We start from the raw sequence: 26,201 nt of genomic DNA, 5'->3' as shown, positions 1-26,201 counted from the left end.
CTAATCTCACAGAGGATGAATAGAAACTGTCAATCAGACGCTGCACTCAGCAGCGAGACAAGAGGGGACTGATTGCTGCTGCTGTGCTGCGACACACACACACACACACACACACACACACACACACACACACACACACACACACACACACACACACAACTTTTCTCTCCAGTGTTTTTATTTCAATTTCATTTATTTACTATTTTTACTTATACTACGTCTATAACTTTTCTAAATACTTCTCATATTTTGATTTCAATCTTTAGGCGCATTAAGGAAACATTTTTTGTGTCATTATGTGGTGTGATTATAATATTTTAGCAATCGTATGAACATTTTATAGCTGCTGCTTTTGCTGCAAAAAGTGTCATGCAGGATATTTGCAGCACTGACTGACACCTCTTTAGTCTTTCTTGGGAACCTGATACACAATGTAAAATAGCCTAAATAAGTAGAACAAATTCATAGTGATAGATAGATAGATAGATAGATAGATACGTGTATTCGCCACTGATTCAGTTGGTCTTCCTGGGAGACTAATAATATGCACATAGGCTATAATAAAAAATATAAAATAAAAGTGAAAACGCAGTTTAAAACAGGAAGTTAGAAGGAGCGCTACCGCAGGTCCTTCGTTCCAGCAGCAGTCAGACTCTTTAATGCAACATCATAATGTAGCACTGCTAGCTGTCTCTGCAATATGAGCCATCACTGGACAATATTCTGCACTACTACTGCATTTATATATTTATTACTCTCTGTTATCAACTGTGTAATATGTCATCTTTACTCATCTGCACCTTACTCATCTGTATATCAGTGTTTATATATCAGTGTCTGTTTATATAAGGGTGTTTATTGTGTAAATATGTGTTTTATTACTATTATTTTTTTTTTATTATTATTATTATTATTATTATTATTATTATTATTATTATTATTATTATAACTAATTCTATTTTTCCATTTCTTATACTTTATGTATATTTTTTTCTCCTATGTCTACTTAATGTGTATTTGTGTTATTCTGATGTGTATACATTTTTTTCTTTTGAGCTGCTGTAGCACAGGAATTTCCCCAGTGTAGGATTAATAAAGTCTATCTTATCTTATTTTATTTTGTTTACATTGCACAATATTAACATAAAGGCTACTGTAGATGTAACTTTCATAGAAATGAATGATGCATTTATTAAATTACCCAAACAGTATAAAACAGATTCATCTGACCAGCTGCAACATAAATATTATGTTTACATGTCAATGCATCAATAATCCTGTATAATGAGAACTTTATTTTGCTGATAGTACTTGTAAGCACAACTTTTACTTGTAACAGAGTATCTTAACATCATTGTGTTACTTCTTCCGACCACATCTTTATTTATCACGTTGCAATCAGTGCCATGTCATGTTGTTTTTTTAATTACTTCATCAGTAGGATAGATTAATAACCAAGTTTCCCTACTTTTGAAATGTTATGGCAGTTCTCTCTGCCCTGAGGAGATGTTTACTTTAGAATATTTTTTATAATTGATGATCTGAATGCACTGTCATCTTAAAACCATGCAGTGCAATCAGGGGAAAAAAAAACAACTCAATTATTTACTGATGATGATCAAACCTAAACGACTTCCCCTAAACTTCAACTCCATTTTATATGAATCATATTTCTGCTCCACTCAAAATCCTAATTACTGCATTACTGCAGATCCTGATGCCTTTAGCCAGAGTAAAAACCCACAACTACTCTCTGCCTGTATTTGCCCGCAGGCCAAAATGAAACAAATGTTTACTTGAACCATGCACCGATTGCCTCATATACTCCTCCCCGGCCTCGTGGAGATGAATCTGATCAATCAGATCAATCAGCAGAGATTACTGTAATCCCAGAGGTCAGAGGGAGGCCACCGGGCCACTCAGAGTTCACACATCCCACACAAGCTCCAGACAAATCTGTGCAGGAATGGCAAACATCTGGCCGCATGTACGAGTCCATGGAGGTGTGTTTTTAGGGAAAGATTCATTTCAGATGATTTATGCAACCTGGTGTATATAGCGTTCAGTTTGGACTCAGTCATCAGAAAAATACGATTTTTGTCACAACGAATGCATGTAGACTATTTATGATTTCCCAAGCCTTTATAAGAGGCAGTAATATTGAAAATGTTTTTTTCTTTTTTAATAGCGAAGCACGTTATGTCACTCACAAGCAGCTGCGATATTAAATAATTAAAATTATTAAATATAGATGAAAATAGGTGAAAAATGCGTTGGATCTAGTATGAAAAGTCGTACAACTGCTCCTGCTGCTTTGTGGGAATGGGAAAATACGCGTGAGTTTGACGGACACGCAGCTTTACGCACCATTTATTGGAGTTTATTTTCCAAATTAACAGCCACACTGGCCTCGTCTTTATGATAAATATCAGTGACAGAAGTCAGGTCAGAATGTGGTCACTTTAAGCACAGACTTATTATCAACATATCTTTTTATATGCTATCCCTCACTCTCACTCAACTTTTGTTTACACACTCTAACTCGAACTTTAATGCTGTGTAGTCAAAGTCAGATTACTGAAATAATGTTGCACAGACGCAATTTATCTGCTTTATAAAGTAGATTGCACAAATAAGGAAACACAAGAAAACTGCAACTGAAGAATCTGTAATTCCTTCAACCAAATGGCTAAAACATAAACAGGGTCACCGTGAAGAACTGCAGTTAAGTAAACGGAATTTAGTTCATTTTATAGGAATTGTTATGAGAAGAAAATGAATGCTTTGTAGTCAGTGCTAGTACAAACTCGGCCTTGTTTTTAACGTATAGGTATAGGGCTACATGTGAGTATAACAATACGCTTTTTAGTCTATCAGGAGTTTACATTTATATTTACTGACTGTCAGGGAAGTCTTCCGTTTGATAGCTGCCAAGCACCACGATGTCAATCAACAGAATACTGATCAAATAATTTGATTTTACACTGGATAATCATAGATGCATACTGTACATATTAAACTAATACAGTATTATAAAGATGTGTAAGTCGGGCTACAAGTTATAATGTACGAACACAAAATATTTTACTTGTGTAGACTTGTGTTGCATTAAAGGGACACACTGTCGATTATTTAAAATAAAGGTTTAAGACAAATAACTGGAAAACATAGTTTTAGTATTAATATTTCTCTCTTTTAACCTAGAGCTCGGAGTTTAAATATAGCTATTTATTACCCACACACACCAACACGTGGGTTATTTAGACGCTGCCGCAGCAACGAGCTCAAAGTTAATGCATGTCTACTCCAAATTAATCCTGACCCAGACTGTAGCCTATACACCACCAATAGCCTATACTACCACTGTAACAATAAAGTGCTGTGTACCCTAATTAATGCACACTGTGAAACTGTTCTTCTCCCCGTCACAATTTTAAAGCATTGTTGATACAACACACACCTGTGGTGTTCAAATAAAAGCAAACAGTAAGAGAAAGAAATAGACTTCACATGTGCAAGACTGGAAAAAAAAGAACCAGTAACGACGAAATGAAAAAGATGTCTTGCTCTTTGTTTACTAAATGGATTCCTCCGCAGCTCTGCACCATTAGCAGACTGTTGTAGAAAGGTTGTGTCTGCAGCAGCAGCAGCGGCAGCGGGGCTGGGGCTGCTGTGTCCGGGTTTAACTCAGGACTCCCAACTGTCCCACTGTGCTGAACTCGGCACAATTCTTTAAACTTGTGTTCATATCTTCGCAAATATCACTCAAGCAACCGATACTGATTTATTTTGGATTGCCAAATGTATATTTAACATTTTCAAAAAAATTAAGTTAAGTGCTATACTGATGCATTTAGAAGTTTTCAATTTGCATTTTCAATAGCAATGGTTATCTAAGATTGGTCCTTTTTGTAGAATACTTTGTCAGAAGTGCCAATCTGGAAATTAAAAGTTTTAAATGTATAAGCTTTAAAGTTGAGTTTTTCAGCACAAACTTATAGTGATACTCTAATGGCTCCTAATGCACTTTTGTCTCTAAATATTCGTAATTATCTTTATAATGTGGACTTAAACGGCAGCTGGTTATTGAACAGCTAAAACTGAACTTAACGTTTCTTTGTTATCTACATCCACACACAGACTGCTTAGCCTGTCCTTGTCATGTCCTACTCAACTGTTATAGAATAGAATGCCTTTTATTGTCATTATACCCATGTACAACGAGATTAAAGCAACTCCTTTTCCAGTGTTAACGTTTACGTAAGAGAAATTATGTGCTGTTTTAGTAGTACTAGTGGAAGGTTTGTTGTTGCACTGTATACATTTCCGCCTGTTATTTATCAGTCATGATGAGACTGTTGTAAGTCCATAGTTGCTGCCAGTTTAACCAACAACCTCACATTTCACTGATTAAAAAGTTGTTTCTTTAGCACATTCACCACCTTCTAATTCTAATTTAAAAAAACAAAACATTTTGCAGCTAAAATTTTTCGAAGCAGACCGAAATTCTACATATCTCTATTCTTCCAGAACCTTGAAAGCACTTATCCAAATCAAGTATTTCTTCATTTGCAAAAAGCCCTAAATTAAAAAGTGCAAACCATCCATATTTGAATCTAATCAAAGAGGTTGAGGCAGATAAATACAGGAAGCTCAAAAAAAGCATTTCTTTGAACTTTAGGGTTCATCAGAAAACATTGATGTTTTCTATGCAAATCAGCCTCTAAAAGTATGAAGCAACAAAGGAATCCAGACTGGATTGTGATCATTGGAAACATCTAATTAACATTTAGCCTACAAAAGAGAAAATTTGTCAGTCTCTTCAATATTTGTGTTAAACTCACGAAATATGTTTTCAATTGGTGTGATTCTTCTATCTTAAATTAAATTTCTGACTGAACACAAGTAAAAAGTGATCTTGTACCTCAGATGAGAACAGTGACTGAACAGAAGTTTCAGTAAAATGGCAACAAATGTGTTGAATGTTAAAAACAGCTATATTCTCACACCTCTGGGGCTGATTTCAGTCTCTTGGGAAAGTGTACACACTCACGTTGCTAAATACAGTGTTTTCAATTAAAGTTTCAGTTAAAATGACCAGTTAGTTTTTGCTCTTTGAACATGTAAACTAGTTAATCTTATAAAACCCCAAGTTCTAAGAAGACTTTCAAATCAATCTAAAATGTTGATTTTGTTTTTAAATCTTACATGAGAATATATTGTGTGTAACAGAGGTGACATCAGTGCAGCGGTGTAGACTGCCACCAAGTGTTCCTGCTGTGAATTGACTGAAGACACAATAAGTAACAAAACTCAAACATACACTTAACTTTTATTCATTTTTGATATTCTGAAATACAAACCACACACACAGAAGACAGATCTCAACAAATACACTGCTACATTCTTGAAACAGTAACCTATTGAGTGTTTCACTTTAGAAGAAGAAACCAAGCCGACTTTGACCTATTACAAGCAAACATCAAATACATCTATTTAATCTACGACGACAGCTTGTGGTCCACTATGTAGAGACATTACACACAGGATCATTTCCTTTAAGGCTGATTTATTCAATAGGGTATAACAAAACAAAATGTTGATTCACGCAGAACGACGACAGTGCAGCCAGATCATGGCACAAATGTGAAAAAAGCAGAGCTGAAAAGTGATCATGAACTCTCTGATCTGCACTCGTACTGGGACAGGAGCGATGGGATTGAGAGACAGATCCACCTGTTTGAGGGGATTTAACACTGTTTGTCTGGTGGGTGCAGGATGTGCAGGAGATGGTAAAACAACATGGGAATCAAGCTAAATGAGAAACAGGACGGTATAATGAAAGGCACTTTGCGTCGCATGTGTGCTCTGAAGGCTTTATGAATGAATTCAAACAAAAGAAACAAATCCTTCCCGAACTCTGCTGAAGTGGCTGCAGCAGGTTTTATTAAAGGGAAAATCCACCCAAAACACAAAATAATAAAAAATAATGATTATTTTCTTGATTATCCAAATTCAGAGAATAAGGGAGCAAATGTCCTGGTGACGTCTTCAAATATCTTGTTTTATCGAACCAACAGTCCAAAACCCAGACGTATCAAATTTAAATAAAGAAAATCCTTACATTTGCAAATCTGGAACCAGAGAATGTTGACATCTTGGCTTGAAAAATGTCTTCAATCATTAAATAATTATCAGAATAGCTGCACATTAAGTTTTTTGTTGATTGACTGATCAATTAATCAACTATACTTTATTTCGGCTCTATGTAATAGCCTTAAAAAAGTCTTGTTTGATTGTACTTTTTTTTTTTATTTTGTGAAAAGTGGCAAAACATAACGACATGCCATTATATTTGCAGCTCAACAACGTAGAAGTTTGGTAGCAGAGATCTAAAACATAGACACTAATCATCCGAATTTGGTGTCAACTCCTTACAATAAAAGGACAAAGCACTTCTTTTTAGATGCACTATTTCACACAAATGTTCATAATCATGCAGGGAGGTCATCCCAGAAAATAATACCTCAGTAGATTAATGCCATATAGCTAGCGCACATGTTTTTAAGCATTATTCTTTTCTGTCTTCTCTGTTTCTCAGAGGAAAGCCTCTCTTTTCATTATTGCTGCTGCAAATACTTTCCTCAAATACACCTTACATACACCTATTAAAATACGTTCACACTCTTTGGGATTTCCTGGGAAATGCAGAAAATGAAAAGTACTAGTTATCACAACAGGAACCTCATATATTGAAGATATATAACTTCAGCTTTCCATACAGTGGTCTGCAGGGCCACCTTGAGGTTAAACAGAGACATTACAGGCTCCACATTGCTAATCAGTTCAACTCTTTCTTTTTTTCCCAGAATTGTGCAGGTTTCTATTCCTTTCTATAGGTCACTTTTAAACTACTAAATTAATAAAAGAGCCCTTATTTGCTCCCTCACCTATAAATCCATATGGGACTCAGTTTGCACATCAGGAAAAGAGTGAACTGGAGCACAAGAGGCGGTGAAAAGGGATCTGAGGCTGCACTGATTCAAAGAGTGCTGCTGCCCTCTAGAGGTTCAGTAAGGAAAACACAGATTAACAACAGAATACATCATGGTGACAAACAAGAATTGGAGGAAACTGTTGAGATGCTGTCGATGTTGTGAAAGTTGCAGCAGAGGAATGTGTTTGTATGTTAATGTTCTCAGGACGCAAATATCCAATTTCTCTGAATCCAACACTGAACGCTGTATGTACATTATGTGGCACTAAATCATTTGTGTGTACACACTTTCCTATTTGGTGTGTGTTTAATTTGGTAGGGGTACACTTCAGTGATGGCAGGTGTGTGTGTGTGTGTGTGTGTGTGTGTGTGTGTGTGTGTGTGTGTGTGTGTGTGTGTGTGTGTGTATTTCAGGTGTAGGGGAGCAGGAACTTTAGTCGAATCCTTGCCAGTCGCTCTGTTCAGAGTCGTACTCCAACTCCACCCCGATGCAGCGGACTCCCTCCAGTAGCATGGGTGTACCGTGGTGACGATCTAGATAAGTGGCAGAGAGAGAGAGAGAGAGAGAGAGAGGGAGAGAGAGATTCACTAATCCAACAGGTTCATTAAACACTTTCTCAAAGCTTAGCGAGCAATGGGCGAAATACTTTGGTCTGCCGTTTTCATCCATAGGCATTAGACATGGTTATACAGTCTAAGGTAATACATACACAGACTAAGGTGTTTCCAGGATCAGATACCGCCTGTATCCGTTACCTTTGAAGCTGAAGTCACTCTGTATTACAACTATGATACCATTCTGCCATCCTTCAAACATTTTCTAATATCTGTAATAAGGAGAACAGCTTCATTCCCCAGGCTGTCAGGAAACTCAACACCCTCCCCTCTCTCCCTCCGCTCCTCTCTGCCCCCAAGAACTCTGGACTTTGAACCCTCCCCCGCTCCATCAGGATCAGCACCAGCCACTTTATAAAAAAAGAAGACACTCAGGAACTCTTCCTTTCATATTGCACACTTCAATGTCTTTATCTTTAGTTTTCTGTACTGTTTGATTTTGCCTGACATTTGCACTATTTAGAATTTATTACTGTATTGTACATATTACTTCTCTTTTTTATTGTATATATAACTTATCTTTCTTTATCTTATTTGTATATATTTCTTATCTGTTTATTTTATACTTGTACGTGTCCTTATTGCACCGTGGGTTGGAGAGAAATGTATTTTCAATTGCTCTGTATGTCTGGCACATATTGCAGAATTGACAATAAAGTTGACTTGACTTGATTTTAAACAATATTTGGCTTGCCTGGGAGCCTCAAGCTGGGAGCTTCAAAGTAGCCTGGTTACCCCTGGTACTACAGTATATCTGGAACAGCCAGGAGACCCCTGTCTGACAATCTCAGGCTGCTTTGTGCTAAAAAAAACTGACCACTTTGGAAGGCAAAAGTGTTATGTGCTAGGTAAGTGGAAAGCCGGCCGTGATAGAGAAGCGGGGAGACGCAATAATGTTTAAGTATAGGGATAACGGCAGACAGTTCCTCCTGAAGGATATTTATAGTGTGGCACTCAGTTGTTCAGATAAACAGTTAAAGAAATAGTTGTACCAAGAATGAAAAAAAGAGAGCTAGAGAGAGAAGTTCAAACCCTGGCTCCTCTCACCTCTGTACAGCTGGCCAATCACAGCATGAAGAGAGTGTAAATGTCTGCTTATTGGTTTAGGAAAGTTACAGAAATGGACACAAATGGACACAGCATCCCCAATCCGAAGTCAGAAAGGCGCAGGAGGAGAGGGTTTCCAAACACCATCTTCCACCTGACAAGTACAGTAGCTGATGGAGTACACTGGTGCCTTCACATGTTGCCCACAGTACCTTAAACATGATTAGCATTAAAACTTACAGGATGCCAGTGAAGGGATGCAAGCATGGGAATGATGTGTCCTCTTTTTTCTTGTATTTGTTATTAAAGTCTTGTCGAGCATTTTGAAAAAGCTGAAGAGCAACTGACTTTTGGCTGAGACGCAAATGAAGAGCATATTTCTCAAGAGGGTTAAAACTGAGCTAATTCTGTCTCCATTGAACCAAACAGTCACTCATTGTCCATTGAAAGGTCACACATATCAGTCACAAACTGTAAGAATATAATCCATGTGTGCACACAGCATGTGATAAAGGACTGACTAAGAAGCTCCGTTTAGTGCAACACTTCCCCCTCAACCCCCTCCGACCTGGAAGTATCTGCTTACATGCAGTTTTAGGCCCTCCCATGTGGAACACAGGAAGCTCCCTTTTGAACGGCTCTAGTCTGAAAAGCTGCAGAGCAGGACGCAATAGATGATCACAGAAATCAGAACAGGAGTCCAAATTATTCACTCTGTACTGTTACGAACTGATCAACCTCTTCAGTTCTCTGTCGTAGTGATTATGAACAAGGCAGTGTTGGTACATAATGCATGCATGCTGAATTAAACATGTACAATGAACATTCATTAACCTCTTGTGATAGAAAGTGATAAGTTTAGATCACAAACTTAACTTTGAACTCAACCCTGTTTTCGTAACTCAATGTTAAATTTTGTTAGTGCACACATAACACATATGAATGCATTGGTGGTTCAGTGGTAGAATTCTCGCCTGCCACGCGGGAGGCCCGGGTTCGATTCCCGGCCAATGCAACACACTTTTCTTTCCCCCCCCCACCCATTTCCATAATGTAAGAGAGTGGGGGTATTGACTGCAGACACACATAAATATGCTCAAAATAAAGGAGTACTTATTTTCATTAGGACTGCAACAAATGGCTATATTCAGTAGTTCAATGTTACATCACATGTATTCAGCCACTGATCTAAACGCAGTAGTGCAGCTAAGAGTAACAGCAGAGCTTAATCCTTTGATCTGGTCATCATCCAGGCCTCAATTACACACAGACATCTGGACAGATGTTCAGACAACGCTGCGTGAGTAAAAATAAATACTCACCAAGACAACTTAGCTTACTGACACTGATTTAAGTGGAGAAAATGCAAATTCATTACAGGCTCTTCTCTGCCTCAGAGAGCTTTACAATAGCAGAGACCAGAAAAATAATCTTACAATGTAGGAGAGTTGTTTTTACAGTCTTTCTGTACACCTAAAGAAGAACTTTGCATTTTATAAAATACCAAGAATTTGATCCCCTTTCTTGAGATTTTAAAACAAACTTTTATCACTTGAGTTTTTTTTTTAGTGCTGTTAAAATGACCCAGTGTACAGAGTCACCAGTAGGAGGCAGTAGCACACCGATTACAGTTTTTCTCAATCGCTTTGGCACATTTACTGAATTGTCAAAACTCCCAAGTACAATCCTCACACCATGTGGTACATTCAGCACATCACTCTATGTGACCTGCAAAAGGTGATTACTCAATTAAAATAATTAACTCCTGTTTCAAATGTAAATAAATCCATCAATGAATAAATCACTGCCATCCATACAAAAGGTTCTTTTACCATTGTTTAGACCAAGACAGTCAAAATGCAAAGACATCTTGTCAAATGACAGTGTACTCTAAAAGGGTGACAGTGACCCTGTGTAATATTGTCCAGTTGCTATATTCAGGCAGCAGAAGAGTATTGATGTCAGTCATGGCACATACTATACTTGCTCAATGTACAAACGTTTGTACACACCAACCAACCACAAACACACAAAGGAAGCCTGTACAGAAAAAAAGATGTACAACAGCAAAATAATCAGGAACTGTTGTACAAGATGTGCAAGAAAAAAGAAAATATGCAGCAAATGTATCAACCTCAAGGGTCAACTAATCTCTCCTCTCTGTCTGGCCACATTTTATCGACATCACACCTGATATCCTCCCTTGCAGTGCAACGAGGGAAAAACCTTTGGCATGACGCAGCCACCCCCTACAACAATCTGCTGTAACCTGTCACCTGTTTGCATTTGGTTGCTCTAATTTGAGCAACCAATTGAATTGTATTGTTCCGTTTTAAAAAAAAAAATACAAAAAAGTAGGGCTGAACAGTCAATTAATCGATTGTTGAAATGTATTAGCAGCTATTTTGAAAGACGATTCATCAAGACTCATTCCAGCTTCTCACATGTATCTGTGAGTTTTGGACTGTTGGTCGGACAAAACAGGCAGTTTAAATAATTCACGTTGGGCTGTAGGAAATTGTGATTTGTGACAATTTTTTTTACATATTTGATAGACCAAAACGATCAACTGAGATAATAATTATAATCAATAATCAACTACCACGGCCCTGAGAGGACCGTCATCTGGCAGTGCCTGTAGCCGGCTCACAGTCACCTATTGGCGGCTAAACAACTGCTGCTGGTAGCCGGCGTCCAAGAGCTCTGTTGCGGCTAAATACAACCAGCCGCTCAGATTTTATCGTTCTATGGCCCTATAGACTGTTCACGCTACAGCGCTTTACGTAGTTTAAAATAGCCTACTTCTATTTTAGGTATATAATATATGGTCTATTGGTGAAGTAGCATTGATCACTTTGAGGGGGGGGGGGATACATTTTGTTCCCACCGGGGATAAAAAATTATTCAGCAGAGGCAGGGATATGTAGTCCAGAAATGGGGAAATCCTACGTCCTACTGAATATAAATATAAAAAGGCCAGTGAAATGTTGAGTTTTAACAGGAAACACTTTCAGTTCCCCAACAGTTAAACAAGCCAACAAAAGCTAAAGCAATTATTATCACTTATATCTGTAAAGTAGCCTCACCCATGACTCTGGCGTGAACCTTTACTTTAACACAGATGTCCTGGTTGGTCTCGCTCTGCAGCAGCACCTCCTCACAGAGAACTCCCTCCTGCTGGGCCATGTACTCGCACGTCACCTTCAGACCTCCTGGGAAACAGAGAGAGAGAGAGAGAGAGAGAGAGAGAGAGAGAGAGAGAGAGAGAGAGAAACATGAAGAAGAAGAAGAGAGATTGGATTTCCTCTTTATTGCAGAGTTTTACTTCACACATGTAACACTTTTTTTTGTATCTCTGCGTGAGGCGATGTTTTGAATATGGATCAGACCGATACTAGACACACAATCATGTGGTCAAGAGAACAAAATGATGGGAAAACCCATGAAGGCAGCCGACTTAAACACACACACACACACACACACACACACACACACACACAGGTAAACATAAACTCTGCTGTTGACATCATATACACAGCTCCAGGCACAGAGTGTAATATAACGAGTGTGGCAGTAAGCTGAAGGTAAAGGTCAGTAACCTGCTTTAGTTACAGGCATTTAGTGGGAAGGACTCCCAGAAACATTAGAGGATCACCCTTGGCCCAATTTAGCAGGTTTGGTGGCGAGGGGGGAGTCCAGTAAAGAGGGTTTACCACCTCTGACAGCACGACGAGTGACAAGAATTCAAGACAAACAAAAGTGTTTGAAAGTGAGTTTTGTTGTAATGATTGACGGATTGCTGAGCGAAATACTGTCTCAGCTGTCTGTTCCTGTAATCCTCAGCCATCTGGTGACACCGCAGCAGCCTGTTACAGTGCCGCTGAGAGTCACTTGTAAAGTATTTGATATCAGGTCTGCCTGCAATAAAAACAGGCACATGTTAACTTCTTTTTGCATTTGTAAATTACTAACTGAATGAATGTTGCATTGTATGGGGATTAGGGAAGATAACTAATATTAAGAAAAGTAATTAAAAGGGGATTTATGTAATGAATGACATTTAAGTGCTCTTCAAGGAACTTAAAGCCCATGTTGCAGGTTAACCACCACTGTTGATTAATGGGTACATAAAGCACTCAACATATGTATATCATTGTTAAAAATGTCACCAAATAGTGTTAAAGGCCAGTTTTTACCGTTTTAGTCGTTTAGTGGATTTTTTAACGCAATTCGGTGATGACGTCACGTTGGGGAGACGTGCCTCAGTCTAGTACTAGAACTATGGTGACTGACTGGGATGAGGAAGAGGTGTTTTTACTGTCAGTGAATAGCACCGAGTGAAAGTCAATGTTTTCTTTATATTTAGTGACAGTGATCATGTCGTTAGTTCAGATAAGTACTGGTAATCAAGCTAGATCTAGAAATAGAAGGCATGTTAGCTATGGGCTAACTTGCCAGTCAGTCCCACCTGTGAAATCCCCCGACGTTGTAAGTACATTTTCGATTAGATATCTCACGTTTTGATGGACCCTTTAGTTTAGACAGCTAGCTAAAGCTACGCCGACGTTTTGCTAACGTAGCGCAACAGCGTTAGCCTAGACGGCTAGGTAAATATTACGACTGCCTTCGTTGTTTCCTCTATCTGCGTCCACGTTATGAACATAAGACATGTGGCGTTAGTGCTCCTTTTGTACCATAATTGTATTGAATGAAATGTTAAGCTTCGCTCCTACGAGATGGGTGGGTTTTTGTAGGGAGCACTAACGCAACATGTCTTATGTTGACAACGTGGACGCAGATATAGGAAACTCCGAAGGCAGTCGTAATATTTACCTAGCTAGCAGTCTAGGTTAACGCTGTTGCGCTAACGTTAGCAAACGTCGGCGTAGCTACCTGTCTAAACTTGTGAAAAGCCGAACAGCATCCCTGTCCAAGCTGTGTTTCACTTTCCCTCCAATATTATTATACACATAATAAAGGGACTCGGGTCAAGACCAAAAGCCATATTTTGCAACACCAGTGGCACAGACCGAGCCCATAGACAGTGAACAGTAGGGATGGGCGTATCGATCCTGTGGTATCGATAGATCGATATACTCACGCTACTCATTTGGCATCGATTTCCTTAAAAAAATATCGATATAAACTAAAAAATAATAATTGGGGGTGTATGCATTACTTTCAGCTGTTTTAGATTACTTACTTAAATGACTATGTGCCGGGACACCCCTGTACCTGGCAGCGTATTGAGCTGGCCCATGTCACGTGAGACAAGCGAATGAGCGTCAACGTGCGACACAGCCGACAGCGACACAGCCAAGGGCCTGAAAATGTGTATGTTTTTGTTCATATTTAATTTATTTCATTTATATTTATGTTATTTATTTTACTTTTAATTTTATTATGTATTGATCATAATACATTTTGTATAAATGGTCTGTATTTGTCTTGTGATTTGTCTTAAATGTAATAATATTTTTACTGACAAAAATTGGGAATAAGAAATTAACGGTATCGGTATCGATATCGATGAAAATGCAAGAAAAAGTATTGGTATCGTATCGAATCCTAAAAGTGTGGTATCGCCCATCCCTAGTGAACAGAGACGGGGCTTTCGTCTGTCGTCTCTGTCGGTACACGATCCGTTCTGCCTGCACGATCCGTTCTGCACATGCGCAAGATAATACTGTTTTACCGAGGATATGACCTGCAGCATCTGTTCCACGCTAGCCTATGGCTAGCCTCCACCGGGAAGCTAACGTTAGTTTAGCTAACAGCTAATTCGGCTAACCGCTAGCTGACAGCTAGATTCAGTCTAAAATAACGTTAACTCAAACTTAATGGGAAAAGCAGCTACAGCTAAATTAAGACTTCACAGTAATAACAATAAAGACAAGTATTGAGTGATTGTATTTTAAATGAGCACAAGTAAAGTAGAACTGACGTTAACAGCTGTTATATATGTTAGGTGTTTGTTATATATGTCAACGTTTATTTTCAAGTTTTATTTTGAGGGTCTTTTAAAGTTATTACATGCTGTCTCAGCTAGCAGTTAGCCGAATTAGCGGTTAGCTAAACTAACGTTAGCTTGCCTGTGGAGGCTAACGGCAGACCACTACAATCAGCTAGCGGTTAGCCGAATGAGCCGTTAGCTAAACTAACGTTAGCTTGCCTGTGGAGGCTAACGGCAGACCGCTACAATCAGCTAGCGGTTAGCCGAATGAGCCGTTAGCTAAACTAACGTTAGCTTGCCTGTGGAGGCTAACGGCAGACCGCTACAATCAGCTAGCGGTTAGCCAAATTAGCTGTTAGCTAAACTAACGTTAGCTTGGCTGTCGACCGGAAGCGTGGAACAGATCATGCAGTGTCGTAAATCCTCGTACAACCGCGCATGCGAACATTTTGCGCATGTGCAGAACGGATCGTGCAGGCAGAACGGATCGTGCAGGCAGAACGGATCGTGCAGGCAGAACGGATCGTGTACCGACAGGCTCCCCAACGTGACGTAATGCAATGCATTGTGGGGGAAAAGAGAATCATTGCAAACCGCTGTAAAATAGTACTACTTTTTTCGTATTTTATTCCGTTTTGTGATATCCATTGTATTTGATGTTATTGGGTAACAGTTTAAATGTTTATTACCAACAAGCAAATTGCACAAATTCATTAGAAAATAAACCCTGCAACATGGGCTTTAAGATCTACTGTGACTTGCACTTTAATATCTGATTTTACTTGAGGATTGACTATTTTTATTTGCTTCTGCCGTTTATTATGTCACAATGCGATCAAATGTTTTATTATGTTGTGTTCTTACTGTTTTGGTTTTTACTTTGTGATGTCCGGGTTACTGGCAAGGGGATTTTTCATCTGTAAAATGTCAGTTCAGTTCATTTTGTGGTCACAACTTTAAAAATAAAAGTAATTAAAGGGGTCCTTGTAAATAATTCATGTTTATGCTTATGTTAAAAATGATGATATACTCCATTATTTGAATTTTGTTTTTTATATTAGCCTTAAAAACAGTATCAGTTGGGCTATATTACAAAGTAATCCTGAAGTATGGCATTGACAAATGACCTTATCCAACCTGCACTTACAGCAATTAAGCTTTAGAGTAGCAGTGAGTGAATTACAGACTGTTTTGCCCTGGATGTGGCATTTTGGAAGAGTCGTCAGAGCTGTGTGCTGCCTGAAAGAGAAGACTGCAGACACTACTAAGCAAACTAGGCTCCCTGTCGGTCTTTCTCCAGCTAGTGTGCAGAGTCCAACAAAGCTGCAATATACAGTTCACTGTTCCGTGGTTGATAGACTTGAATGGAATTCAGGGCAAGCATGGTGTGAAGTAAGTTCTTTTAGATGCACTCTCTGCTGTGTTTATTTGTGTTTTGTTTTTTCCTCCATGATCTTACCCTCTGGTGCCGGTGTGATATCAGTGATCCGGAGGTGTGGACTGGGTACTGGTGCTGGACATACATCCTTCCCCAGAGCGGGGACCTCGGGCAAGGTGAACACTATTTCATACCGGTGCTGCGTCTTTAGGAAGCCAACCTACAGTGATAGAGAGATATTTAGAGAGTTGAAAGGGAAAGAGACAAGTAAAGAAAACAATGGCGGTCTTTCTCTCTCCAAAGTTTGGACTAATCCGACTGTGACATAGGGAGAGGGAAGCAGGCTTTGACTTGGCCTCACATGGCATAGTGCAAATCCATTACAGCTCAATAATAAAGGATTAATTTCTATGAGAAAAATGGATAACTAATTCTCATAAGCCTTACACGGCTGGGCTGAGTTTTCTGTGAGGGAGTGCTCTAATTGAAATTATTAGTTATTGCTCTGGCGATCTTAATCCCCCTCACCTCTGCCAAATTGGCAATTTCAGCCTGATGGGAAGTAAACTAAATTACCTCCTGGATTTCACTCAATTCCAAAATCTTCCAATAATACTAATCCCATGCGAAAAAAGATTTGTCAGTAATTCAAGAGCTAAATCTTATTCATGGTTACACCTTCTACAGCAGTTTGGAGGCTATAGTAGGACCACCAAAACATGGACGCCAGCATGGGCCCCCACAAGGACGAAATTCAAAGTCGGCATGGATTTTCTGTGTGGTGGCAATGAACAAGTTGAATATCTCTGACCTTGGCTGATCTTTAGCATAGCCAGAGCTAGAGCTACAATGATTAGTCGATCAACAGAAGATTAATCTGCAACTTTTCTAATAATTGCCAAGTATTCCATGATTTCAGCTTCTCCAATCTGAGAATTGTCTGCTTTTCTCCGTTTTATAAACTGAATGTCTTTAGGTTTTGGAAAACAAGAAGACGCCACTTTGACTGTGATAAACATCTTTTACTATTGTCTGATATTTTACAGACTAAGCGATTAATATTCAAAATAATAGATGAATCAATAATGAAAATATTCGTTCGTTGAAGGTTCCTTTCCAAAATTCAGAAAGTACACTTAATTATTCAATTTAAAAAGGGATTTGTAGCCACAAAAAAGATAAGTTATTTAATTGATTGGTTCATCAACAGAAAATTAAATAACCATTTGATTTTTTTTTATTAAGCAAAAAAAACACCAAACATTATCTGATTTCAGCTTCTCAACTGTGAATATGTTTTGCTTTATTCTGATTTTATATCACTGAATATTGAATATATTTGGGTTTTGGGACTGCTGGTCGGACAGAACAAGCAATTTGAAGACTTCGCCTTTGGATCTGGTAGCTAGTGATGGGTATTTCTTGCTATTTTCTGACATTTTACAACGATTAACTAAATAATCGAAAAAATTATCAACAGATTAATCAATAAGAAAAACAATCAGTCGCAGCCCTTTTCAAGATCATCCATTAGGTTGAGTCAAATAAAATAATTTTAAAAGGAGAACGAAAGAAAAAACAGGTTCCAAATTGTTATCATACATAACTGACACAACCAAACGCAACACTCCTGTTGCTAAGGCACACAGCACAATTCACACCTTTGCAATTCATACTACCCCTATGCAAAATTTAAAAGGAGACTAGACAGTAGGGAAGTGAGAGCAAGAGCAACAGACAGGTAGAGAGAAGGGAGTGATGTAGAGGTAGCTGCCTAACATTTAGCAAAGAGAAAAATTCATGAGGGAGTCGTCACAGAGAGAAGTGAAGAAAGCCTCACAGAGGAGTCAGAATAAAAAAAGACAGACAGCAAGAGAGAGGAGGAGACCGCAGGGAAGTGCAGGCATGAAGAGATAAGCCTAAAAACCCTCCAGCAAGAGCTGCAAACGGCAGCTCCATCCCCACACGAGCCCTGGCTAAAGCAGCAGAGCAGAGGCTGCAGACAGCATGAAGTGGGAAGGGAAGCAAGGGAATACTGAAAGAGCACTGCACAGAAAAACCATCCTGTGAGCATAGTCCCACGCATGTCCAGACACTGTGAACTGCCTCTGAAAAATTGATGTAATATGAATGTGATGCTGCAGATTTGGACCAAAAGAAAGGTTGCTTTAATGATGGAGACCAAGGAGTGATAACCAATGTGAAACATTTCAGTTAGTAAGTCGCTGTACACCAACAGCTGCACGTCCAGTCACCGGTCCTTCAAGCTCCTGAAGTTGGCGAACGACACCACCCTCATTGGACTCATCTCTGGTGGTGATGAGTCTGCCTACAGGTGGGAGATTGACCACCTGGTGACCTGGTGCAGTCAGAACAACCTGGAGTTAATCAACCTGAAGACAGTGGAGACGGTTGTGGATTTCCGGAAAGACGCAGCCCCACCCACCCCCATCACCTTGGGTGACTCCACAGTCAACATTGTGGGGTCCTTCCGCTTCCTGAGATCCATCTTCTCCCGGGACCTCAAAAATGCACAACAGAGCATCTACTTCCTGCCGCAGCTGAAGAAGTTCAACCTGTCAAAGACAATGACGGTGCACTTCTACACTGCCATCATTGAGTCCATCCTCACCTGCTCCATCACCATCTGGTACGCTGCTGCCACTGCTAAGGACAAGGGCAGACTGCAGCGAATCATCTGCTCTACTGCGAAAGTGATTGGCTGAAATCCGCCGTCCCTCCAGGACATGTACGCCTCCAGGACGCGGAGGCGGACGGGAAAGATTGTTGCCAATCCCTCCCACCCCGGTTACAAACTTTCTGAACCTCTCCCCTCTGGCAGGAACTGCGGTCCATCAGGACCAAAACCCTGACGCCACGAGAACAGTTTCTTCCCGATTTTCCTGGGCCTCATCAACAAGGCCCCCAGTGACAGACTCTGACAGACTCTTAATCTAAAAAAAATATACCTAATAAATCTATTTTGTATGGTCTTGACTATAGCAGTACTTTGCCTTATTGTTTATTGCTTCTTTTATTACGTTTATTGTATGCACCACATACACCAAGGCAAATTCCTTGCAAGTGAAAACTTACTTTAGTAATAAATATGATTCTGATTCATTTAAAGTCTAGTTTACGAGTGCTCTACTGAACGATGACGGTAACATGTCATTGTTTAAAATGTTCTATGTGTAACACTGGGAGTCGGACACACCCAGAGACAAAAATGAGTCATCATTTATCCAAAACAATGGTGCAATTCTTTACTCAACTTGAGGGGAAATACCACACATTTTATGAGCTTGTATGTCCAGTTCACCAAGACAATTTAGTCAGTATTTATAAACATGCAACAGTCTTTACTAACTAGGTAAAAAAAATGGTGATGGCTCAGTGGATATGACACATGCCTTTGGTGTGGGAGACCCAGGTTCGATTCCCACTGCGATACATCAATCGTGTCCCTGAGCAAGACACTTAACCCCTAGTTGCTCCAGAGGTGTGCGACCTCTGATATATAGCAATTGTAAGTCGCTTTGGATAAAAGCGTCAGCTAAATGACATTTAATGTAATGTAATCTAACTAGAAACTGGACATCCTTACATGTGAGATGTCACTGGGAGAAAATAGAAACAAAAATCCTCCATGGACAGTGAATGAGACATTAACCTATAAAAGAACTGTGCTGAACTGAGGAAATGCTATCATAATTAAGGATTTGACTGATTTAAGTCCAATATTCACTCTTCTTTGAGCTCTGTTTTGTTCTCCACCAATTCCTGAGGGAAATCTCTGCCTCTTTAGCTGCTGAAATGCTCCACTATGTTTACCAGTTGGTAACTAACTGACTGTGTCTGTCTTCCGTTTGGTGCTGAGCAGGTAACATACAGTGGGTTTATCAGAGCTTTTGCTGAAGACAACTGCCTGTAAACAACGCTAATCAGTGTGGTGAACCAAAACAGTAAAGTTCTAAGATCCATTGTCAATATAAAAATATGAATAAGTGCTGCTCTAAACCAAAACTAAACACAAGTATAGCCCTTTTTTATGTCCCATCTCTTTTATTATGGCAATGTTTCCTGTAGGCAGCCACACATCCTTGCAGTCATTAACCCTTAATCTGGTTACTCACAGTAATATGATTGTAGTTAATGTGCATGTTAACCTACTGATAAAGCTCATAAACGTAATCTGCAAGTCTATAAACATGGCTGTCCTGAGTCACTCAAATAATTTCAATTGGCCTCTGCAGCCACACTTTTTCCAGCTGATCTCTGCAGCACTGACAGCTGCTTATGTCCATTATCTTCATCAGATACTAAAGCACACAAAAACACTACCAAGGATTTTGTGTTTGTTTCTATGTGACCCCGCCTGACGCAGTGACATACAGACATTGTGAAATTCAAATTACCCTATTCAAAACTGGTATTCATACAGCTGTTGCATGCATAACACTTCCATCCCACACACTCCCACCTCATATTTGGTCTGTACAACCCCCCCGGCCATTTCCATAGCAACACCACCCCCCTCCCCTCAGCTCCACGATGAGCCACGACGCTGGGCTGACAGCACTCTGTGCCCACTCTCAAGCGCGCTTAAAGAGCTTTGTGAAACACACTCGCACAAACTCACACTGCTCTGTAACTGTGAAGGTCACAGCCAAGTTTGTAGTCCATCTACACGTGCACAAGCAGCGTTTTAGCAAATTGATTTGGCTGTGAAATAGTTTCAAAGCTTGGAAAGGCTTAGCTACAGTGAGTGTTCACAAAACCTTCGTTTGGAATTTTGGTGTAACTGAGAAATAGCAGAAGAAGAAAATCAACCTGAAAGGCTCCTGAGTGTGTTTGGTGTTTATTAGAGCAGATACACCATCCAAGTTTAGTGAACTTCAACCAACATTTACCACGATATAGCATGTTTTCTGGTAATTCAAAAAAATAAATAGTTAATATGAATTAACCAAATGGTAAAGCTTATTTTTGTATACTCCTGCGCAAATTAAATACTTGACATATGAAAAGTATTTTTCCTCATTTTACTAAGAACTTGAGTGCAAAATGAACATAACGTATCAGAACATAAAGAGTCGTCCAAATTGTGTAAATACTGCTGTAACGCCCGCTGGTTTTTTTGACATCACGATAGAAACAATATAGAAAAATATATATATGATAGATATTTTCATTTTCCATATTTTGATATACTGTATATCGTCATATCAACCAGCCCTAATTTAAGCGGTTGAATTCATCAACTAAAGCGAGAAGGTAAGGTTTATTATGTGACAGTAAAAAGAGAGAAAATGAGACCAAATAATAATATTGATTTAAATGATTCTAGGACTTACTCTGCCTGCAGGCAGGAAATCTTTTCTGAAAACGTAAGCTACTTGAAATGCACTTAGTTTTGTGTGCCGTCCACTCAAAGGGTAACAAATCCATGACAATAGATAAATCATGTGGTGTCGGTCCTCTGCCTGTGTGCATGTCTTTTCTCAAACATTTAAATCAGTGCTTTTGAATTGTTTTCACATTAGGAGCTATTATTCACCTGTACATAGGCGAGGTTCTTATTTTTTCATTTTTAGTGTCCTCATCCAACATCTAAAAACGAGACTTAAGAGTCTGCAGCCACGCTAGCAGCTCTGTAAGGCCCAGCGATGCTTTGAGCTACATGCTAACATTAGCACTCTAACATGCTCAATGGTAACATGCAGATGTTTAATAATTATGTTTACCATGGTTTCCATCTTAGTTTAGCATATTAGCATGCTAACATTAGCCCTGAGGCTGATGGGAAGGTCATTCGTTTTCCGAGTATTTGGTCATAAACCAAAGTATTGGACAAATTAAAATTTGATCTGATGGTGGCGCTAGATGGAAAGTAATTTCATTCGAAACCACAAATGTTAACCTCATGGTGGTGCTATAGGAAAACCACCAAAGTCATTGGGATTCATCCTCTGAGTTGAGATATTTCTATTTCATGTCCTGTGCTCAAATCCAGCCAAGGATCTTTGCTGATCAATGCTAATAATAGTGCAATGGTGAATGCGTATTCACAGTAATATTAATTACTAATAAATAGAAAAAAGCCATTAATAACTGCATCTAGGACAATGTAGGACTGAAGAGCTGTAAAAAAACAAAAAAAAAAAACAGAAATCTCAAAGAAATAAATGAGCTACGTTTTAATTGAACATGAGGGAACATGTTTCATCGATGCAACCCTTCATTAGCATCACAATCACCAGCAGCTTCTATGTTAATGAAGTCTGCCCAGCTGAAACAAGTTAACTGATTGTCAAATTTAAGACACAGAAGTACGTTTTTCTTTTCCACCGGCTCCTGTTATTACAGTTTTTGAAGTTTTTTTGGAGCCGGTGGCACCTTCTGTTGCTTGGCTCCTACATTGAGCTCCTCCAGAGTTTAAGAGCTGATAGCAAAAAAACAGATGAGAAGTCTGATATCATTGTTCTCTGCCTTTATAGCCGACAGAGGAGATTAACAGTGATGAGAAAAGACTTTAATCTTCTCCTGGATGTTTTGCAGATGAAGCCCGTCAAAGCTCGTAGAAACTGAGGACACTACCCCCACTAGATCAAAGAGTTATACTTATGAGTATACCTGTTAAGACTTTCAGGCCCAGTGGACTATACAGATACATACAGATTTGTGAAAAGGTAGTGTTGTTGTTTATTCAAGTAAATCTAAATTAATATCTGCTTCAAAAATGATTACTTTGTTTGAGCGGTGGTAATAAATCTGTTTACATCTTTAGTATAGTAGCTTGGTTTGGCCTGGGTTTTTATTTAATTTGAATAATTTGATGAAATGAAATAGGATATTGTGCCTGTACAGTAAGAACCTTTAATCAACCTTTAGCTGCTGACTCCCAGTCTTGTCCTTACCTGCTCCCATTTGCTTCCATTTTATACACTATATCCGGCGTTTTAATTGCCTGTTTTTATTGTGAATCTGATCTACAAAGATATTATAACCCTGGCAAGAACATTAACTTGGACTTGGATTAAGTGCTCTGCTGTAAATGGTGTCCATAAAGCAGATGGGGGCTGAATAATGGCTGTTGGCTGGGCAGAAATCTACTCCAGGACACGTTTTGATCCAAGGGAGTATGTGATGATGCCAGCTGATAAGTGAGCTTGCTAAAAAAAAGCCAAGCATTATCTAATACAGATAAAGAGTTCCAGTTTTTAGTGTGAATCCTTGAAACTAAATGGATGTGATTGCAACATTTGCTGCATAAAAAGCATGACAACAACCCTATCTTATGCACTGCAGATGACATCTTCTTTCAGTCTAAGTGTCATGCATGACATTGTGTCTCATTTACTGCTGTCAATTACTTCCTTCCTGACGATTAACTACTACACCACATCCATGGGTCCCCTGTCATAGTTTAGCAGTTTATTTTTATTTATTTTTTTATTTTTATTTTATTGGTTTATTTTATAGGGACCATGCATATTTATGAACACTGTTGTATAAAAACACCATGTAAATATGCCAGAATTAGTAAAAATAACTACTTTTCATCTGCAGTCCCTATGCAGGTAACATAGGACTAACATAGAGACAGCCAGCAGTCATAAGACTCATTCACTATACATTAAAAGGTACACATAATGGTGACATATACATTGACAAAACAAACAAACAAACAGAAATACATGATGACAAAGAAATTATTCCTCCACCTCTATACTGCACTCAATTTAACAGTGAACGTGTATGGGTGATGAAATGTGAGACAGTTAAAAGTGAGTGCATCTCTGGTTTTCTAGAACCCACTGTTTTAAGTGAGTTTTAAAGGTGTTGAATGTTGGACAAGTATCCAAGTAATGACTTGAACTGTAGATCCTCAATAACAGCTGAAATGTTTATCTTGACTAGATAATGTAGTGCTTTCAAATCATATTGATTAATATGATTGTTAGTTCTATTGAGTTGTGAGAGAAAATTATTTTTGAAGCGAGTTTGGTATCAATCAAACCAACCAAAGACGGAAAATCAAATATTATTTTCAACAACTGATTATGAGCAACAACAAAAAACACTCAATTAACCTTTATAAGCTGGATATGGGTAGTATAGTAATTTAAATTAGGTGTTTCTTAAAAATGTCAGTGGGCAGACCCCCTTGGGGAAAATAACCTGTTATAATGATGGAAAAATGATTTTATTCTTTGCCTTCAGGTTTCAAAATTAGCAATATCACCAGCCAAATGCTGGTAAAATATGCAAGTGGCTGGTAGATTTGATTCACTCACCAGCCAAAAAAACAATGGTAATCTAGTGAGAGGCTGGTGAAATTTGAACATTGACTAAGCATTTTTGAAAAGTTAATTTTGAACCCTGCGAGTCTTATATGAGTAACAGGACCTGAATTTGATACACAACGCATACATACGTTGGTAGAGATAAAACTTTAAGATAAAATAGAAGCGCAAGAGACAGTAGAGTCTAAATGTTCACAATCATGTAAAAACTTTACACCTTACAACCTTAAATTTAAACAAATCGTATTCATCCATTGTAGCTAATGAGTTACAGGTTAGTTAGTTAGTTAGTTAGTTAAACACACCTTGACCATGAAGTTGCCATCATCCTCCGAAGTCACCATGACGATGGAGTCATGCAGCTTTTCGTCGAAGTGAACATGTGATGGGGCTCCACCAGCGGGGGGCTCTGAGAACCGAACGCCTCCTGCTTTCGCACAACCTGAGAGAAGAGGAAAGAGCCACTGAAGGTCGGAAATGAACAAAACCACTCCTGGATCCATTTTAAAGAGAGAAAAGACGTGCTTAACCGGGCCTGTCGACTATCAGTGACATTAGGCACTTTGCAACCATAGCAGGTTTGAGTGACCTGCTATGGTTGCAAAGTGTGAATGCTCAGGAGCTGCCAAGGCCTGAAACACACACACAGGCACATATGCACACATAGCACATAGTTGATCTCATATATATATATATTTATTTTATAGTGTTGGCAGGACTGAAGGGCAAAGAGAGAAAGCAGTTGAACAGTTAAAGGAGAGAGGAAAAAGTCTGAAGGGGAAAAGAATAAGATAAATGGATGTTGAAAAAGTCTGAAAAGAGTAGATGATTTAGAGTGAAAAATGGTAGAAATGCTCCAGGAGCTTCTGCTGGCTGCAGTTATAATCAACAAGAGAGTCACTAAGACTAGAAAGTTTGTTTTGATTCTTGGTATCACAGGGGCGAGGGACCAATTTACAGTCATGTTTTGGTAATATCGGGGCCTTTTTGAATACCAGAAATTGGCCAATCATGTCTTCCCCTGCTGATATGATGGAGATTTATTACTGACCACAACTGCTTACAAATTATTTTGCTTTGCGACCGAATGTAGGCTACTGGCAGCTCTAATAGAGTTTGAACCCTAGAGGTAAAACAAATTAAAAGGTGGCCTTTTAAATTATTCAGTTACTATGGTGATTTTGCCATCAAACTTACCTTTTCAATAACATTACATTAAATAGTCCTCTATATCTCCATGGGATCCCAGTGTCAAAATAAAGGAGCTAAAGAAGTTTAGGCTTACAAGCTAAACATATTACTTCCCATTAGGTTTTAGCGCTCTCCTATGACACTGAGAGACACTGATATTTATTGTTCTCCTGCCCAGGCATTTATTCCCAGTGTGAGAGAATGGAAACTTGTTCTCCAAATAAACCCCCTCCTTCCAAAAACAATAATTCTCTTTGACAACAAACAATTTGTCTGAATTTGAAGGGCCTTGGGGCTGATTATAAAGCAACACTTTCCCAGACTTCAGAGGAGAGTAAAACATGTACAGAAGTTAAACTATAAGAGATAACTAAACATTTGCTACACTTACACAACCTTTTAAATGTTTATTACATATTGTATTAATAGGAGGTTGTCCTGTTTTTGGGACTCATCCATCACTTAAATTTGAACACAATTTCCCAAAGAAACTCTTCGGGAAATGGCTGTTGCAGTGTGTGTGTGTGTGTGTGTGTGTGTGTGTGTGTGTGTGTGTGTGTGTGTGTGTGTGTGTGTGTGTGTGTGTGTGTGTGTGTTATAGACAAGGATCACCTTGTCTATATCATAAACACACACACTTCCTTGGCACCATGTTTCTTATTGCCACTTAACTAAAAATGAAAAAATTCACCACTTAACTCTGGAACTAGG

At 38.9% G+C, this 26,201-nt stretch overlaps 2 protein-coding genes and 1 non-coding gene across 5 annotated transcripts in view; 1 reads left to right on the top strand and 2 right to left on the bottom strand.

The window, feature by feature from the left end:
* vax2 (ventral anterior homeobox 2) overlaps positions 1 to 238 on the bottom strand; it is a 31,510-nt gene extending 31,272 nt beyond the window's left edge. Inside the window, exon 1 of the mRNA XM_035994153.1 lies at positions 228 to 238. The gene's annotated coding sequence lies outside the window, so the exon portion shown is untranslated. The remainder of the gene's footprint in view (positions 1 to 227) is intronic.
* A 5,075-nt stretch (positions 239 to 5,313) lies between these two features.
* c17h20orf27 (chromosome 17 C20orf27 homolog) overlaps positions 5,314 to 26,201 on the bottom strand; it is a 35,449-nt gene continuing 14,561 nt past the window's right edge. For 2 of the 3 annotated variants that reach the window (XM_031289917.2, XM_031289915.2), the window contains exons 3-6: positions 24,605 to 24,741; positions 16,072 to 16,210; positions 11,746 to 11,871; positions 5,314 to 7,531 (exon numbers count right to left, since the gene is read on the bottom strand). In XM_031289917.2, the coding sequence (XP_031145777.1) occupies positions 7,431 to 7,531; positions 11,746 to 11,871; positions 16,072 to 16,210; positions 24,605 to 24,741 (503 nt within the window). In that variant the 3' untranslated portion in view covers positions 5,314 to 7,430. The remainder of the gene's footprint in view (positions 7,532 to 11,745; positions 11,872 to 16,071; positions 16,211 to 24,604; positions 24,742 to 26,201) is intronic. The other variant, XM_031289916.2, reaches the window with a different exon arrangement.
* Positions 9,604 to 9,674, top strand: trnag-gcc. The gene has a single exon. It is a non-coding gene; the product is annotated as a tRNA-Gly (tRNA).

This window comes from Sander lucioperca, chromosome 17 (assembly GCF_008315115.2).
Source record: "Sander lucioperca isolate FBNREF2018 chromosome 17, SLUC_FBN_1.2, whole genome shotgun sequence".
Lineage (NCBI taxonomy): Eukaryota > Metazoa > Chordata > Actinopteri > Perciformes > Percidae > Sander > Sander lucioperca.
This window is presented reverse-complemented; position numbering and strand designations above follow the sequence as displayed.